This window comes from Trachemys scripta, chromosome 4 (assembly GCF_013100865.1).
Source record: "Trachemys scripta elegans isolate TJP31775 chromosome 4, CAS_Tse_1.0, whole genome shotgun sequence".
Lineage (NCBI taxonomy): Eukaryota > Metazoa > Chordata > Testudines > Emydidae > Trachemys > Trachemys scripta.
The window spans coordinates 81,566,708-81,583,207 of NC_048301.1; the positions used below are offsets into that span (position 1 = coordinate 81,566,708).

General features: G+C 38.8%; 1 protein-coding gene across 3 annotated transcripts in view; it reads left to right on the forward strand.

The window, feature by feature from the left end:
• SHANK2 (SH3 and multiple ankyrin repeat domains 2) overlaps positions 1 to 16,500 on the forward strand; it is a 621,242-nt gene that overhangs the window by 126,167 nt on the left and 478,575 nt on the right. For all 3 annotated transcript variants that reach the window (XM_034769724.1, XM_034769725.1, XM_034769726.1), the window contains exon 9: positions 6,711 to 6,827. In XM_034769724.1, the coding sequence (XP_034625615.1) occupies positions 6,711 to 6,827 (117 nt within the window). The remainder of the gene's footprint in view (positions 1 to 6,710; positions 6,828 to 16,500) is intronic.

The following is a 16,500-nucleotide window of genomic DNA, read 5'->3' on the forward strand; positions in this document are numbered from 1 at the left end:
TTATAGTAGCCCCATCTAAGTTGTATTTGCCTAGTTTATTGATAAGAATATCATGCAAGACCGTATCAAATACCTTACTAAAGTCTAAGTATACCACATCCACCTCTTCTCCCTTATCCACAAGACCCGTTATCCTATCAAAGAAAGCTATCAGATTGGTTTGACATGATTTGTTCTTTACAAATCCATGCTGGCTATTTCCTATCACCTTACCACCTTCCAAGTGTTTGCAGATGATTTCCTTAATTACTTGCTCCATTATCTTCCCTGGCACAGAAGTTAAACTAACTGGTCTGTAGTTTCCTGGGTTGTTTTTATTTCCCTTTTTATAGATGGGCACTATATTTGCCCTTTTCCAGTCTTCTGGAATCTCTCCCATCTCCCATGATTTTCCAAAGATGATAGCTAGAGGCTCAGATACCTCCTCTATTAGCTTCTTGAGTATTCTAGGATGCATTTCATCAGGCCCTGGTGACTTGCAGGCATCTAACTTTTCTAAGTGATTTTTAACTTATTTTTTTATTTTATCTTCCAAACCTACCCCCTTCCCATTAGCATTCACTATGTTAGGCATTCCTTCAGACTTCTCTGTGAAGACCGAAACAAAGAAGTCCTTGAGCATCTCTGCCATTTCCAAGTTTCCTGTTACTGTTTCTCTCACTGAGCAGTGGGCCTACCCTGTCCTTGGTCTTCCTCTTGCTTCTAATGTATTGATAAAAAGTTGTCTGGTTTCCCTTTATTCCTGTAGCTAGTTTGAGCTTATTTTGTGCCTTTGCCTTTCTAATCTTACCCCTGCATTCCTGTGTTGTTTGCCTATATTCATCCTTTGTAATTTGTCCTAGTTTCCATTTTTTATATGACTCCTTTTTATTTTTTAGATCATGCAAGATCTCGTGGTTAAGCCAAGGTGGTCTTTTGCCACATTTTCTATCTTTCCTACCCAGCGGAATAGCTTGCTTTTGGGCCCTTAATAGTGTCCCTTTGAAATACTGCCAACTCTCCTCAGTTGTTTTTCCCCTCAGTCTTGATTCCCATGGGACCTTGCCTATTAGCTCTCTGAGCTTACCAAAATCTGCCTTCCTGAAATCCATTGTCTCTATTTTGCTGTACTCCCTTCTACCCTTCCTTAGAATTGTGAACTCTATGATTTCATGATCACTTTCACCCAAGCTGCATTCCACTTTCAAATTCTCAACGAGTTCCTCCCTATTTATTAAAATCAAATCTAGAACAGCTTCCCCCCAGTAGCTTTTTCAACCTTCTGCAATAAAAAGTTGTCTGCAATGCAGTCCAAGAATTTATTGGATAGTCTGTGCCCCGCTGTGTTATTTTCCCAACATATATCTGGATAGTTGAAGTCCCCCATCACCTCCAAATCTTGGGCTTTGGATGATTTTGTTAGTTGTTTAAAAAATGCCTCATCCACCTCTTCCATCTGCTTAGGTGGCCTGTAGTAGACTCCTAGCATGACATCACCCTTGTTTTTTACCCCTTTTAGCCTGGCCCATAGGTATATCTACCTATGTGTGTTCATGGGCAAATATCCTAGGGTCAAATCAAGTTTTCTGACCTAAGAAGAATGTTTACTTTTCCTTCGTCGTAGTTTTCTTAGTACACAATTCTTTTCCTAGTAGGTGGTGGGTATGAGTTGCAAAGTTTGGACTTGGATTCAAGCTTTTTCAGTGTTCCAGGGTATTCAGATCTTGGTTATTTGTTTGGGTCCATGTCTATTAGGAAGTAAGTAAAAGGGGTTTATCCACCATTATAATTGGTTTGGGGGGGTAGATTGGAGGTAGGTAAGCATTTCTTTTGATTCCCTCAGAAGTCTAGGTGACAGTGATGGGGAGGAGCTTTTCTTTCAAGGATTGGTCTCACCTGCAATATCTGGAAGTACAAAGAAAGAATCTTCTCTGTATGAAAACCCAACTTCATAGATTTATAGTAATTATTTCTCTCACTGAAAGGGGGCTGTGTTTTCCAAAACCACCTTCTTGATTTTAATCCTAGATAAATCAAGTAAATTTACATCTGGATTATGGGTTAATTGAGCAATCCATCCTCAGTAAGCAACAATGTCAGTACCCCTCTCTGACATGTGAAAGATGGCAGTATAAAGCTATCCCATCTATTATCTTTTTTGAGAGATGTGAAGTGACTTAGGATAGTAAAGAACTCATTAATCACAGCGTGGTTTCTACACATTTACTAAAACAGTCATTTAGACGCAGATTCACAAATGTATTAAGTACCTAATTTAGGCACCTAAGTCTCAGTTCTAGCAGACACTGCAATCCACAAAACTCCTGCTCAACTGCCATCTGATTCTAAATTCACTTGGTGCATAAATGTTCACTGTAAAAGTTCCCTAGGCACCTATATTTTTGCCTCTCTGCATGGGCACTACTGCTTCCCTCTAGTCATTGGGGGTACCAGCAGGATCCACAATCCTGGGAAGATGTGGGGGGGATGCCTATCTCACCTGCAGAGCCTGATCCAGTAGGAATGCACTGAGTGCACCCACTGGATTAGACCCCATCAAAAATTGAGTTGGTGTTGCCTCCCTTATATCTTTAAGTGGTTAGAGCACTCATCTGCAATTTGGGAAACCTAGGTTCAATTCCCTTCTCTGTCTGGTGGGGTCTCCTACCTCTCAGGTGAGTGCCCTAACCACTGGACTATGGGATATTCTGATGTGGGGCTGCCATAGTCTCTCCTGTTGAAGCTGTTCCACTTTGTCTCACAATGACTGTTTTAGTATTTATCCAGAGAGAGAGAGAGAGAGAGGTCTAGTCCTCTTGCTCCAATGACTGACTGACTATTTATGGAAAGTGCAACAGCTTCAACAGGAGAACCTGAGGCAGACGTACATCAGAATATCTGATAGCCCAGTGGTTAGATCACTCTACTGGGGGTGGGAGACCCCTGTTCAAATCTTTTCTCCCATCAGGCAGAGGGAGGAAACTGAACCTGGGTCTCCCACATCCTGGCTGGGTGCTCTAGCCACTGGTCTAAACGTTATGAAAGGTGCTATTTCCTCCTTCTCTTTCATGTGGAGTTAAGAAAGTTCCTAACTCATCTTGCAAGAAACAGCATACACACCTCCAAGAGAGGGGTTCCCGGCTGTGGATCACAAGCAGAGATAGGTGTCCCCTGAAGCCCAGACTTAAGCACCTAACTCCATGAGAAGGGTGGGGTTTAGCACATCTCTTATATCAGCATCTCCCATTGGGTAGTTAAGGCTGCTCCCTGCTTAGCATGCTGGCTTTTGTGGATCACATTCTGAGGTGCCTATCTCTCCCCATATGTTGTAAGGGAACCTAGGCACCTAGTTCAGGCTTTGTGGCTCCCATTTTAGTTCCAGTGATTTCTTAGGTGCCTAAAAGTTAGGCGTCACAATACTGAAATTTTCACAGAACCCCTTTTGAGGTAGTGTCGTAGGCTGGGTGGCCTTTTAAGGGGAGACAGGCTAAGCCCTGCTTGTGATATAGCAACTATCCATCGTCTGATCCTGATCTGGCGGCTTAATTATCCTTAGAAACCCCAGCTATAAAAGGTCAGGGAAGACTACAAGAGAGGAGAGAACTCAGCAGAAAGGAGATCCACGAGACAGGAGGTAGAGTTCCCTCTCTCTTTGGGAAGAACCTGCTGAAGGCAAGTTGAAGAGGACCCCAGGGATGGAGTTCGTCTCTGTTTTGGCTCCTGGAAAGGGGGAAAGGCCCAGGGAGGCAGCACTGTGGGTTGGTGTTCCAGGGGAGGAACAAGGAGCTGGGAGGACCTAGGGAGAAGCCTGAGAGGTCTGGGAACCAGAGGAGAGGCTATATTAACCACAGGCTACTGGGAAACAGCACAAGGGGTTTGGAGATAGCAAGTAGCCCAGGGAAACAGCAGCACATCTTAAAGAACAGACCTGGCTGCTTAACATGGGGTCTCTGGGCCAGCAACCAGACCAGAGGTGAGGCTGGGTTTCCCCTACCAGCCCTAAGGAAGGGCATAACCCTCTTCCCAGCACAAGGACTGTTGAGCTGAGGTGGGGAGGGGCTGAGGACTGACACCAGAAGACGGGTTGAGGAGTAGCCATAGAGGGGTGAAAGGATCTCTTCATTTGGACTTTTAGTTGGACTTTTATGATCTCCAAAGAGGTCTGGATTAGATACGATTTAGCTGGAAGGATAAATTATGGACAGAATAGGCAATTTGCAGCACCAAACAGCAGATCAACAGGGGGTGCTACAGGCAAAGACTCTTGCACACCATTACGTGATATCAGGGGGAGCCACAGCAGTCCATGGAAACTCTTACAGATAGGGAAGCATTATTAGTCACATTTTACTGATTAGAAGACAGACACAGAGGGCTAAAATCAGCTCTAGCATGAACAGTCATATTTCCTGTTTGCTTAAATGGGAGCTGTACCCTTATTTCAGCCCAGAGATGGAGTGATTTGCCCAAGGTCATGTAGTGAGTCAATAGAAAAATTGGGATTAGAAACCTGAGATTCCAACATTTTAGTCCTTTGCATGCCTGCACTCACTAGCTGGTTGACTATTGGAGAGGCAGGCATCTGAATTCTGGAACTCAGTATTTGTCTATCCTAATCTAGACTGTACTTGTGAACACAAATATATGTTATCATTTTGCAGTGATAGATTTGGTCATCCTATATGGCTGTTCCATTTGCTCCTTGGTGAATAATATCTTTCTGATGCCTTTTAGAATAAATCTTTCTATTTTCATTTGATCTGTTTTTTCCCCTCTACTTGGGCAAATAATTCATAATGAGTAAACTATTTAACAAATATTGATTCCCCCACCCGCCCTTTCTGCTTGTGAATGGTCTGTGACCAGAGACAAGAATAATGGTCTACTAGTTAGGGCACTAGCCTGGGACTTGGAAAACCTGGCTTCACTCCCTGCTCTGCCATAGGATAATTGAGTGATGTGGGACAGGTTAATTAGCCTCAGTTCCCCATCTGTAAAATGGGAATAATAGCACTTCCCTGACTCGCAGGAGTGTTGTGAGTATCAATACATTAAAGATTCTGAGACATTCATGTACTATGGTAATGGGAGCCAGATAAATCGCTAAGATTGATAGACAGAAATACTGTGATTTTTTCCCCTCAGATTTATTCATTAATGAAAATTATTCACCAGATAACTTCTGTGAATAATTCATGGTCTCATTCAATGAACAATTAATTCCACCTATTCAGTATTTGAAATTTGAGCCGTGCATCTGGCCAAATAATTCACAGGTTTTCTCTCTTTGGATCAAAGTCAGACCCTCTGTATGCAGCACCTCTGCATTTATTGTTGAATCTCAATCATCTTTTTCTGAGTTATGTTTTGCAATGATTTTGACTCTTCTGTATATAATACACTTCTACTCGATATAATGCTGTCCTCGGGATCCAAAAAATCTTACCGTGTTATAGGTGAAACTGTGTTATATCAAACTTGCTTTCATCCACCTGAATGCACAGCCCTGCTCCCCCCCCACCCCCCGGAGCACTGCTTTACCGCATTATATCCGAATTCGTGTTATATCGGGTCAAGTTATATCGGGGTAGAGGTGTACATATTTCTGAAATACACTCTTGTAGCTCTTGTGCTCACAAATCGGAGGAAGATATTCAGAAGGAAACAATGTTGTGAAAAATTGACTTAAAATACTTTGGCTAATCTAATTCTCCTACATATTTTCACTCTTTAAAAGCAGTGTTCAGAAATCAGATCATCTTCAGTGCCATCTAGTGTCACCTTTCCAAAAAATCTTGATTTTCTACTCTAATGCTCATAAACGGAAAATAAATGCTTTTCAGCCAAATATGCAGCATATTAATTTACAGTCTCAAGGTTTTTAATCATAGTTTTTGCAGGTGAATGAATATTTTATCTTGGTTCTGTTGTATACAGTTCCCACTGCATTAATAGGAGTAACAAGCCCATGCTGGTAGATAAATAGTTCCAAATTATGTATCTTATTGTATCTTAGGCTGTTATCCTCCAAATTCTTAAGCACACGTTTAACTTTATGCACACAAGGACTTCCATTGATTTCCACTTTAATGTGCAAACTTGAGCTCATGTATACATTTTTTACAACATCTGGGTCCTATGCCCCAATTGGGCCTCTATTGAAGCTAGTGGGAGTTTTTTCCATTGACTTCAATGGGAGGTGGATCAGACCCTTAACTTGCTCAGTTTCATATTTACTATATCAAAGATTATTTTCATTTCAAATCTTACTTACATTTTAAAGTGTTTTTTTTGGAGCCAACCCAGGCACCTTGTGTCAGCTGTTGTGCACAGCATCCAAGTGTGGGTCCTGAACCCTTCCTGTGGTAAACATAGGAACACTGCAGAGACAGCATTCCTAGCTCTTGGAGAAGGAAATGTGTCACTTGGTAATGACTGGCTTCATCAGATATAGACGCACTCTCTTAGGAGGGCCAGAACTGTACCAAATGCTGCTGTACTGAAAGGAGGATTATTACAAGCTGGACCTTAGGAGGGAGAAATAAAGGAGGGGAATGATGGAGGTGGTGTCTCTTGGTGTTCCTACTGGGACTCTAGAATCATACGGAATAACTGAGAATTAGGCCATAAGGATGTAGCATATTCTTGTATGAAGAAATGTGTAATTGGGATATTTACCTGATACAGTAAGACTATATAGTAATTAAAATGTTAAATTTATGTCTTTATAGGCTTGCCGATATGGACATGTCCAGCATTTAGAACACTTACTTTTTTATGGAGCAGATATGGGAGCACAGAATGCCTCAGGAAATACAGCATTGCATATTTGTGCCCTTTATAACCAGGTTAGTTATTATTCTTCTATAGCTTTGTATTTCTGTGAATTTTTGAGGAGTTTTTTAAAAATAATCTTTCATGAAATGTATGAAGTAGAGTAGAACTGGAACTGAAATTTTCTTCCTGTGGAAAATCTTGCATTTATGAAATTTTTTTCATTCCAAATTTGGAATGAATGAAAATTCAGAAATGTGAAGTTTTCCATGGGAAATAAATTTTAGAAAAATTTGAGACCAACGGGGCAGACAGGGAGCTACAGAGAGTTTATCGGAAACTTAATTTAGAATTAAATAAGAAACACTTACAGAAATACTGAAGAAAAATTGTCTCCATTGACTATGCAAAGTGGGCCTAATTCTCCACTGCCTTGTATCTTATGTAGTCATTTACAACTGTGTAAAGTGGATAAAAAATATAACCATTCTGATTTGATAGCATTTTGCATTAACTTTGCATATGTGTGAATCAACTCATATAGGTAAGATCCAAGTCTGGATCTTTATTTGCTAATAATTGATGGGAAATGCATACACCCAAGTTGGAGATCAGCATTAACTATCAAAAACTATTACAGAAAATTTGAAGTCCTCTTTGAGAATGGATTTTTGCCCTACTGGGCCATATTCTGACTTTTCCAGCACTTATGTGAGGGCCAGATTCTGCAAACGTACTAGCATAAGGTCTTGTAGGATCCATCCCTAAATCCAGAGTAAACGCATCAAAGTCAATGAAATTACTCTAATCTATGCCGAAATAAGTCAGATCAGAATGTGTCCCAGGGGATATATCTGGAATATTGGCGGTTTTTCTGGGCAGGTTTAACTGTTACTGATTAGGTTACTTTTCTCCAGTAATAAGGCCCCAGTTCAGCAAGGCATTTACACAAGTGCCTAAATTTAAGCATCTGAATAGTCTCACTGACTTCCATGGCACTGCACACACTGACCATAAGAAGACTATTCAGATGCTTGAATTGAAGTATGTATTCTAGGTTCCAATTCAGTGAGGCATTTAATAATTAATTGATGGGAAGATAACAAAAGCATTAGCGCACTAGTATAGGGCCAAGCAGGGTGGATTTGATTTAAACCATGATTTAAATCAAATTGATTAAAATCTCTAGTCAGGAAGACTTGATTTAATTGTAGATTTCTACATAAAAGTGCATTCTTGTTGGTTGTTATAACCTTAATACATATTCTTCACAACTCAGAGATAGATGTAGTTTCATTTTTAGAAGGTACACATTATACATTTTTAAAGTGATTTATTTTGAAAACTTTTCAGATTAGTTTTACAGCTATATCAAAAAATGAATGATTGTTTGGTTATTTCATTTACCAAAGGTAATTGAAGCAAATATTTATGAAGTCATTGGGAGGTGAACTATCTCCAGTTCAACATGTTAATCATTAATATTTGAAGGATTTTCTTGCCATGCTATATTAGGAGGAGAACATCACCAGACAGACGTTTACATTGTTTTATTTAACTAAAACAGCGTTATGTATTCTGGATTTTTTTCTTCAACAGCAAACATAATATTTTAACAAAACAAGCATGTGAATTTTTGAATTCAGTTAAGCATTCAAGTTTTTTAAAATCAGGTTTGTGTTTGTTAAAATTGTTTTTAACTAAAATAGTTAAATGAAATATATTTAAAAAAACCCAAAAATTAAATCAACTATGTCAGCCAGGTCAACATGAGAAACTTAAAATATTGGCTTCTGCAGTTAACTCAGTCGTCTCACCTTCATTTTCCTGTTTGTTCATAATCTGGAAAAGAAAAACAAGCTTTCCTGCTTTTTCAGGTCCCAAACCATTTCTCAATTTGGAATGAATTAGTTCAAAGGAAGAAAATATTCTTTCTACACCAGCAGAAGAAGCTACTGCTATTAAAAGTGAGATTATCACTCCAACAGTCTCTGAATCCAAGTGCTTAGGTGACTTCTACCAGTTCACTGGTGTGGCTTTCTTTAAAACATCATCAGCAAACATATTTCTTTAATGGTTCACCCTGAGCTCTGAAATTTATTATAATTGTCATTATGGAGGGATGATTGCTGGATGTCCATGTCATAGCCAACTCCTCTTCTTCAGCAGTTAAGGTTTGACTCTGGTACCGAGTACTGAGAATATTTGCAAGAAACTGAGCTGGAGATAGTGCTTGTCCCATTTGTTTTTTAATGCTTGTAACTTAACTCTGTCATTGCATATTTCTCTTTTTAAGATCTCACTCAGTTCCTTCCAAATTTCAACAGCATCAGCAATAAAACAGCTATTTCCCTGCATTTCGTTCAAGGCAACAGAAATAGGCTTCAGGGTACTCAGCCTGTGTTCAACGTTTCTCTTTAGCCCAATATTGAGAACTTTGGCTGTGACCATGCCATCTATTTTTTCACGATTTTGTTCACAAACTGTCATCAGATTAGGCCAGTTCTTGATATAGCCATCGCACGTCTTGCAGGAGAGTTAGCTTGGTTCCTCCCACTTTTTTCATAGCAGCTGCTGCAAAGTGGTTGTTACGGAAGTATTTTGCAATTTCAACAACATTAGCCTTTATTTATAGAACACTGAAGTCTTTGGCTAGGAGGTGCATCAAATGAGCACTGCAACCGTATATTATTAGCTTGGGACTCTTCACTCTCTTCTAAATTTCTTCTCATCTTGGATATATTTGCAGCATTTTCTGTGACCAAGCTGCGTACTAGACATTTCCATTTTTTTTCACAGTTTGTTATAGCTTTTACTGCTACTTCTTGTAAGTATTCTGCTGGGTGTGCATTTCTTGATATATCAGTTGTTTCTGTAAGGAAGACATTTCCTTCTTTTGTTGTCACACAAGCACATACAACAAGATCGTTGTGGACATTGCTCCACCCATCAAGACTCAGGTTAACAATTGTACCCTCTAGACCTTTTGCACACTGCTTAATTTTTCATTCATACACTTTGTCCAGCAATTTGCCTGCGACATCTGCTCTGTTTGGTGGACTGTATCCTGGTCTTAATGACTGAACCATGTTAATGAAGTGTGGGTTCTCAATCATACGGAAAGGAGAGTTTGTTGCATAAACAAACCGGGCAATTTTTTCATCAATTACCTCTTTTTGTAATCTGCTGGTTCTTATCACAAACTTATCTACGGTTGTTTCTGGATGATGGAGATTTTTTTTTCTTTTTGCTATAGGTGATATACTGTAGCTATGTAACATACATGATGTGACTGAAACACTATCTTTGGCAGATAACTCTGAAGCTATAGAAAATGATGGTGATCTTGAAGGTGAATAGTCTTCAGAATCCTGTATGTTGAGGATGGATTCTCCTAAGCAAAATAAGTCAATGCAGTTATTTAATTATTATTACCATACTGCTCATTGTATTCACTGACACTCAGTACTACTTTAAAGGTGAAATTGTAAAAGGAAGATCTGCCTATTTCAGCTATTTATTTTTTATCATAACTGCACCTAAAATGATAGTACCATAGAGTAACAACTATATATTTTTGCTCAAACATGAGAATTCAAGAATACTACAGAAAGAAGACAGGCAGTCCTTAAGAAAGAAGTATGAAATAAAAAAGTTTACCAACCTGAAGATCCTGCATGTTCAGACATGTTCCTTTCATCATCTTTAACGCAGCTTCTTCCTGAGAAGGAACACTTCTCATGATGTTTCATTCGGGCAACCAGGTCTTGCATTTCTTTGTTGCACTGTTTGCATTTTGCACACATGCCTGTCTTACCCACAGGTAGAGAAACTTCATTAAAATATTCTCAAACTGGGTCTCTTTTAAGGCCTGCTGCCATTATAGGTTTTTCCTTCTATGAGAGAATGGTATGGTAGATCTCAAATCAATGAAGGCTACACTCAGAAAGACCTCAAGACTTCTGTAATAGGCTGCTTAAACAGTTTCACTTTTGTTTCTACTGCCTGTCCCTCCCTTCTCACATTTATCTCCAGACTTCTTCTCCTTGTCCAGATCTAGTCCGCCCCCAACAGTCTTCTATTCATTGAACTTTTTGAAACTTTGCACTTTTAGAGAGAGGTAAGGGATTGACTCTGTGTACACAAATTTGCAGAGGGACGGTAGGGTTGAGGTCTGTTATTTTTCACCTCTATATATTATTTATTTTAAAACGTTTTTGCTGTTAACAAGCATGTTAACTCTGAAGACACAAATCCACAGTTTGAGAACTGCAAAACTAAGCATGTCTGATGGTATCTTCTAGACTGAGCACTGAGTCCCATGGGGTAGATAGAAAGATTAACTTAAATTATCTATACAGAAGCCCCAGGAGCTCCATAAGATTGGGTCCCTAATCCATGAACTACTGGAGCTCATTTACAAAACTTTTCTTAAAGAGTACATGAATATATTGTCTCATACTATACAATTAGAATTTATAATCCCTATTCCATGATGAGATATCTTTGAGCTATAATGTATCTTAATTAAAACAATCTTTAGATAGGTTTTTTTCCTCAAAAAAAATTTTATCAAAAAAAAAATCCAATTAAAAAAAATTGATTTTTATCCAGCCCGGGGCCAACTTTGCCCTCACTTACATCTGGCAAAAGGATTGCATTGTAGATGGTAGAAATTTGACCCCGAGCAGATAAACTAAATAAAAGGCTGCAAGGAACACAGAGCTGAAGCTCTTAAAATATAGCTCTCTATATCTGCAGTTGTTTTGAACAAATCTTCTTTTAATAACTATGGGGCAGACTGCAGTGAGTGGCTATGTAAGGGAGTAAAGGGATTTAAGATGCCATCCATCACTCTGAGTTGGCTGTGCAGGGCTTACTCTGGTCTTGAATCCAGACATTAGGCAGAGAGCAGAGGTTGAATGTCTGATTCTCTTGCCTTGCATGCAAGTGCATAGGGAGAAGTGGGGAGTTGGCTGAGCCCTCCATGCACCAGTAAGCAGAGCTAACTGGACGTGGGGACAAGTTTGGTGCTTTTGGTAATGGTAATGATGTAGCCTATTTTGCCAAGATCTCAAGAGGGGTTGGAAGTCAGAGGGATGTCCAAGTTGAAGTTCTTGGAAGAGACCTTCCAACCCCAATTTTCTATGATTCTGTGATTCTTTCCAGAGCTGCTACTGGAGCATCACATTTTCTCAGGAATGAGAGTAAACTCTCAATCTAATCCTCTATTGGGAGTGAAGTTTGGCTGCATCATGTCTGAGTTGCAGTCATAGCAATGAGCTGCTACTTGTAGATATGCTTCCCTCCTTACAGCCTATTGTTTTGAATATTGGATATGCAAATTCAAAGGCAAAACGTTCTTGCTTTATTTAAGCGAGTAACTTTGAGAGGTCAATGGGACTACTCCTAAGTATCGGCAAATAGGGCTTTGTGCTTTTATTTTCACATTGGGTCATTTTATAACATTTCAACGCTATATGTATTAAAACCAGGTTAGGGCACTGTGCATGGAATGCTGCATTGCGTTAGAAAAACACAAGTAATGAGACATGATTGTAACTAGTAAAACATCTGTTAAAGCATCTGTTTCTTAATTAATTACCATCTTGATTGAAAAAGCCGTGTCAAAGCAGATTTCTTCACTTCCCTTAGTATGTCTAAAATATCTTGACTTTTTCAAAAGAGATGATTTTTGGAATAATTTAACGTTTTCAAACATCAGCTTGGCTTAAAGTACGTCTGTCAATTGATATTAGTTATTAGGAATCCAGTTCTGCAAATCCTTCCTGCTGACTGCAGTGCTTATTGTTGGTTGCGGTATTCAGGTAACAAGGCAATGAGAGCTGTATTAGATAGCGTGCTCAAGGCTTTGTCTGGACCCGCTGTTGTAAGTAGGGCCATGGCCAAAAGGGCATAAGGGCCAGCACAAAGCCTGTGTGGTGGGGTATACAAACCCCACACTGGGCTGGAAGGGGTTAAAGGACAATACTGGGCCCAGGTAGCTCCCCCACTTCAGCCCTGCAGAGCATGCTCTAACCGGAGAAGGGGTTGAAAAGGGAGCAACTCAGCTCAGAAGCGGGAGGAGGACAAATCTACCTTGAAGGCTGCTGACAAGGATGCTGGAGAAGCCTGTGTGTTAGTAAAGTTAAAATAGGTATTAGTATGATAAGAATGCTATTAGTATTATAAGAATGAGTGTTTAGACTTGAATGCTTGTGGGTTGCTGCATACGTTAAGCTCACTTATAGCATCTGTGACCCATATTGCAAGGTAATATTTAAGCATTTGTATTGTAACCCTCTGTAAATCACCAGAGAGGAGAGAGACATTAGCTAGTGTAAAGTGCTGCTCTTCAACAAAAGATGTTATGTCCTGGCTAACAAGGAAGGCCCATCGACACCAGATGGACTTTTGTGTAACATTAAGGAGGACAAAAAGCTTATATTGAAACTTCACGTACTGTAGTTCACAAACCTTTACCACACGTTGCAATCCTTGCATATAGTAGTTTTAGTGGACATTTCTGAGCCAAGAAGTTCTCCTTCTGGATCTTTTACTGGAGCCTTTGCATCCTGTAATTTCACTGTTATATCCCACATGTTCCCTGTTTTCAGGGCTGGCTGATCAGGGATGTGTGAAAATAAATAATTATTTACTGGCAGTGTTATTATTATAACCAGTAAGTTATTGTTATAGATCTCTACTAATCCATTTCTTTGTTCCTTCTGTTAAATAATGTGTTATCTTATGGCAAAAGGGAGGGAGGTGGGATGGGGAGGACAGGATGGGTGACAGTGTCCTTTTTACCCTGTAATTCCTGTAGGTGGAGTCATTACCCATTTGATTTTGTTTTAAACCCAACCTGAGTTGCTGGGAAATACTCTCATCAGTCAGTAATTCCCCCTTCCTGGATGCCAATTAAATGAGGACCTAAATAAGTTTTTGTTTTAAGGTCACTTTACAGCCCCTGGTCTCTCAATAAAATTCTAGCAAGAGAAAAAAATTAGAAATTATTAGTCTGTATTTTATAAATTATGCAAATATGACATGTACATTCCTTTAAAATACAACCTATTGAACTTTTTTTTACTTCTGTGCTACTAGGAAATCAACTAATAGATATTTGATTTTAGGCAACAAATTAAATCGAATCTGCTGACAACCCACACACCTTTATAAAATTCACTTAAACCCCGATGGCTAAAAAGCTGCTTCATGTTTATTTTATATACCATAAGTAAACTGCATTAAATGGTAAATATCAAAGGTTATTAAACTGTCAATACTGTACTTTGTCCAAAACAAGAATTGTAGCATTGGTAGGAAGAATCTTAATATTTAAATATGTGATGTAGCCTTTTTTTCAACAGATAAACTGAGCTGGTGGAAAAATGCAAATTGCTTTTAATGGGAATTGTCCCATGAATATTGGAAAAAAAAAAACTAAAATCTGAAAATGTTTTGGGTTTTCAGTTCTTCATAGATTTCCAAGGCCACAAGGGACCACTGTGATCATCTTAGCTGACCTCCTCTGTAACAATGGCCATAGAACTTCTCCAAAATAATTCTTAGAAAATATCTTTTAGAAAAACATCCAATCTTGATTTATACATTGTTAGTGATGGAGAATCTACCATGACTCTTGGTAAATTGTTCCAGTGGTTAATTAACCTCAACATTAAATTTTGCACCATTTATCCAGTGTGAATTTACCTACCTTCAACTTCCAGCAGTTGGATTTGTTATACCTTTCTCTGCTAGATTGAAGAGCTCATCATTAAATATTTGTTCCCCTTGTAGATACTTATAAGCTAATCAAATCAGCTTTTAACCTTCTCTTTATTAGCTAAATAGATTCAGCTCTTTGCTATAAGAAATGTTTTCTAATCCTTCCCCATCCCCTTCCTTTTTATCTCTCTTTTCACTGAAAGGGAAAAAATAAAAAGAGGGGGGAAGGAGAGAGAAGGGGGTAAACTGGAAAATAATCTGTTTATAAAAAAATTCAACCATAACAAACATACTCTATGAGAACTTTCATTTTAGTGAAAAATACCATTTTCATGGTACATCTTTGATGGAAAATATTTGATTAACTTTATTGATAAGGCAATAGGAATACAATTATATTGTGGTGTGGCAACAAACACAACAGTTGCATTTACATTTGTAAATCATGTCCAAAATTTTAAAAGGCATAAAATAACTATTGTAGAATCCCAATGTATTTAATTTGAAAGCATAGCCAATATATAAACTGAAATTTAAGCAAAAAGGACCTGTAAAGTGTTGCAATTCTGTCCTGCACATTGTACCATGGGCAGAGTCTCTCATGTTTTATAAAACACCCTAAATCCCAATATTTTGTGGTTATAAAACTCCCTGTGAGCTAAAGCTTAGTACACATATTAATTGCCCAAACAATACAAATGTACTAAAATTTGTAAAACCCTGAAACAAACCAGAACAGTTGAACTGTTGGATAGGAACTGTAAAAAGAGAGGGGCGGGGGAAGGGGAAATATATTTTCAGAACTATTTTGTGTTTTATGAAAGACAAATAAATTATAAAATAAATGTGAATCTGAAAATTAAATAATAATCAGTTTATAAATACTGTAAGTTTCAGGACACACAATACCTTAATGATCAAATTGTGGACCAAGTCAGAAAAGTTGGATCTTTAATATGCAAGCTTGTAATCCACACTTCCCATATTTTCTAGTAGAACATATTGTAATAGTAAATATTACATGAATGATACATGCAGTGCGTCAGCCTATGATCATCTGGTATGCATTTGAAATGGGGGTCACTTGTTGGCATGCTAGAACAAAAGCCCTATCAACATTATTTAAATCTTTAGCTCTTTCTTTAGGCTATAGCACTTGAATTTTCTCTTGGCTGATTATTAATATGTAAAAATCTTTGGAAAAACATTATGGTACCATGAATTTAAAAAAAAAATTAAAAAAAACATATATTTATGAGCTATTGGTTTGATGTGGTTCTTTGCACAGGTAGGAAATACTATATAACTAGGGCCCTACCAAAATTCACAACCATGAAAAACATGTCACGGACTGTGAAATCTGGTGTTGTGTGCTTTTACTCTATACTATACAGATTTCATGGGGGAGACCAGTGTTTCTCAAATTGGGAGTCCTGACCCAAAAGGGAGTTGCAAGGAGGTCGCAAGGTTATTTTAGGGGGTCACGGTATTGCCACTCTTACTTCTGCACTGCGTTCAGAGCTGGGTGGCCAGAGAGGGGTGGCTGTTGGCCAGGTGCCCAGCTCTGAAGGCAGCACCCTGCCAGCAGCAGCATAGAAGTAAGGGTGACAATACCATACTATGCCATCTTTACTTCTGCGCTGGTGCTAGCGGTGGCTCTGCATTCAAAGCTGGGCTCCCGGCCAGCAGCCGCCACTCTCCAGGTGCCCAGCTCTGAAGGCAGCGCCACCACCAGCAGCAGCGCAGAAGTAACAGTAGCAGTACCACAACCCCCACTATAATAACCTTATGACCACCCCACCACTCCCTTTTGGGTCAGGACCCCTATAATTACAACACCATGAAATTTCAGATTTAAATAGCTGAAATCATGAAATTATGATTTTTAAAATCCGATGACCATGAAATTGACCAAAATGGACCATGAATTTGGTAGGGTCCTATATATAACTATATTGTCTAGCATCCTATCCATTTTAAAAATATTAAATTACCTCTCTGTGACAGGTGCTAGAA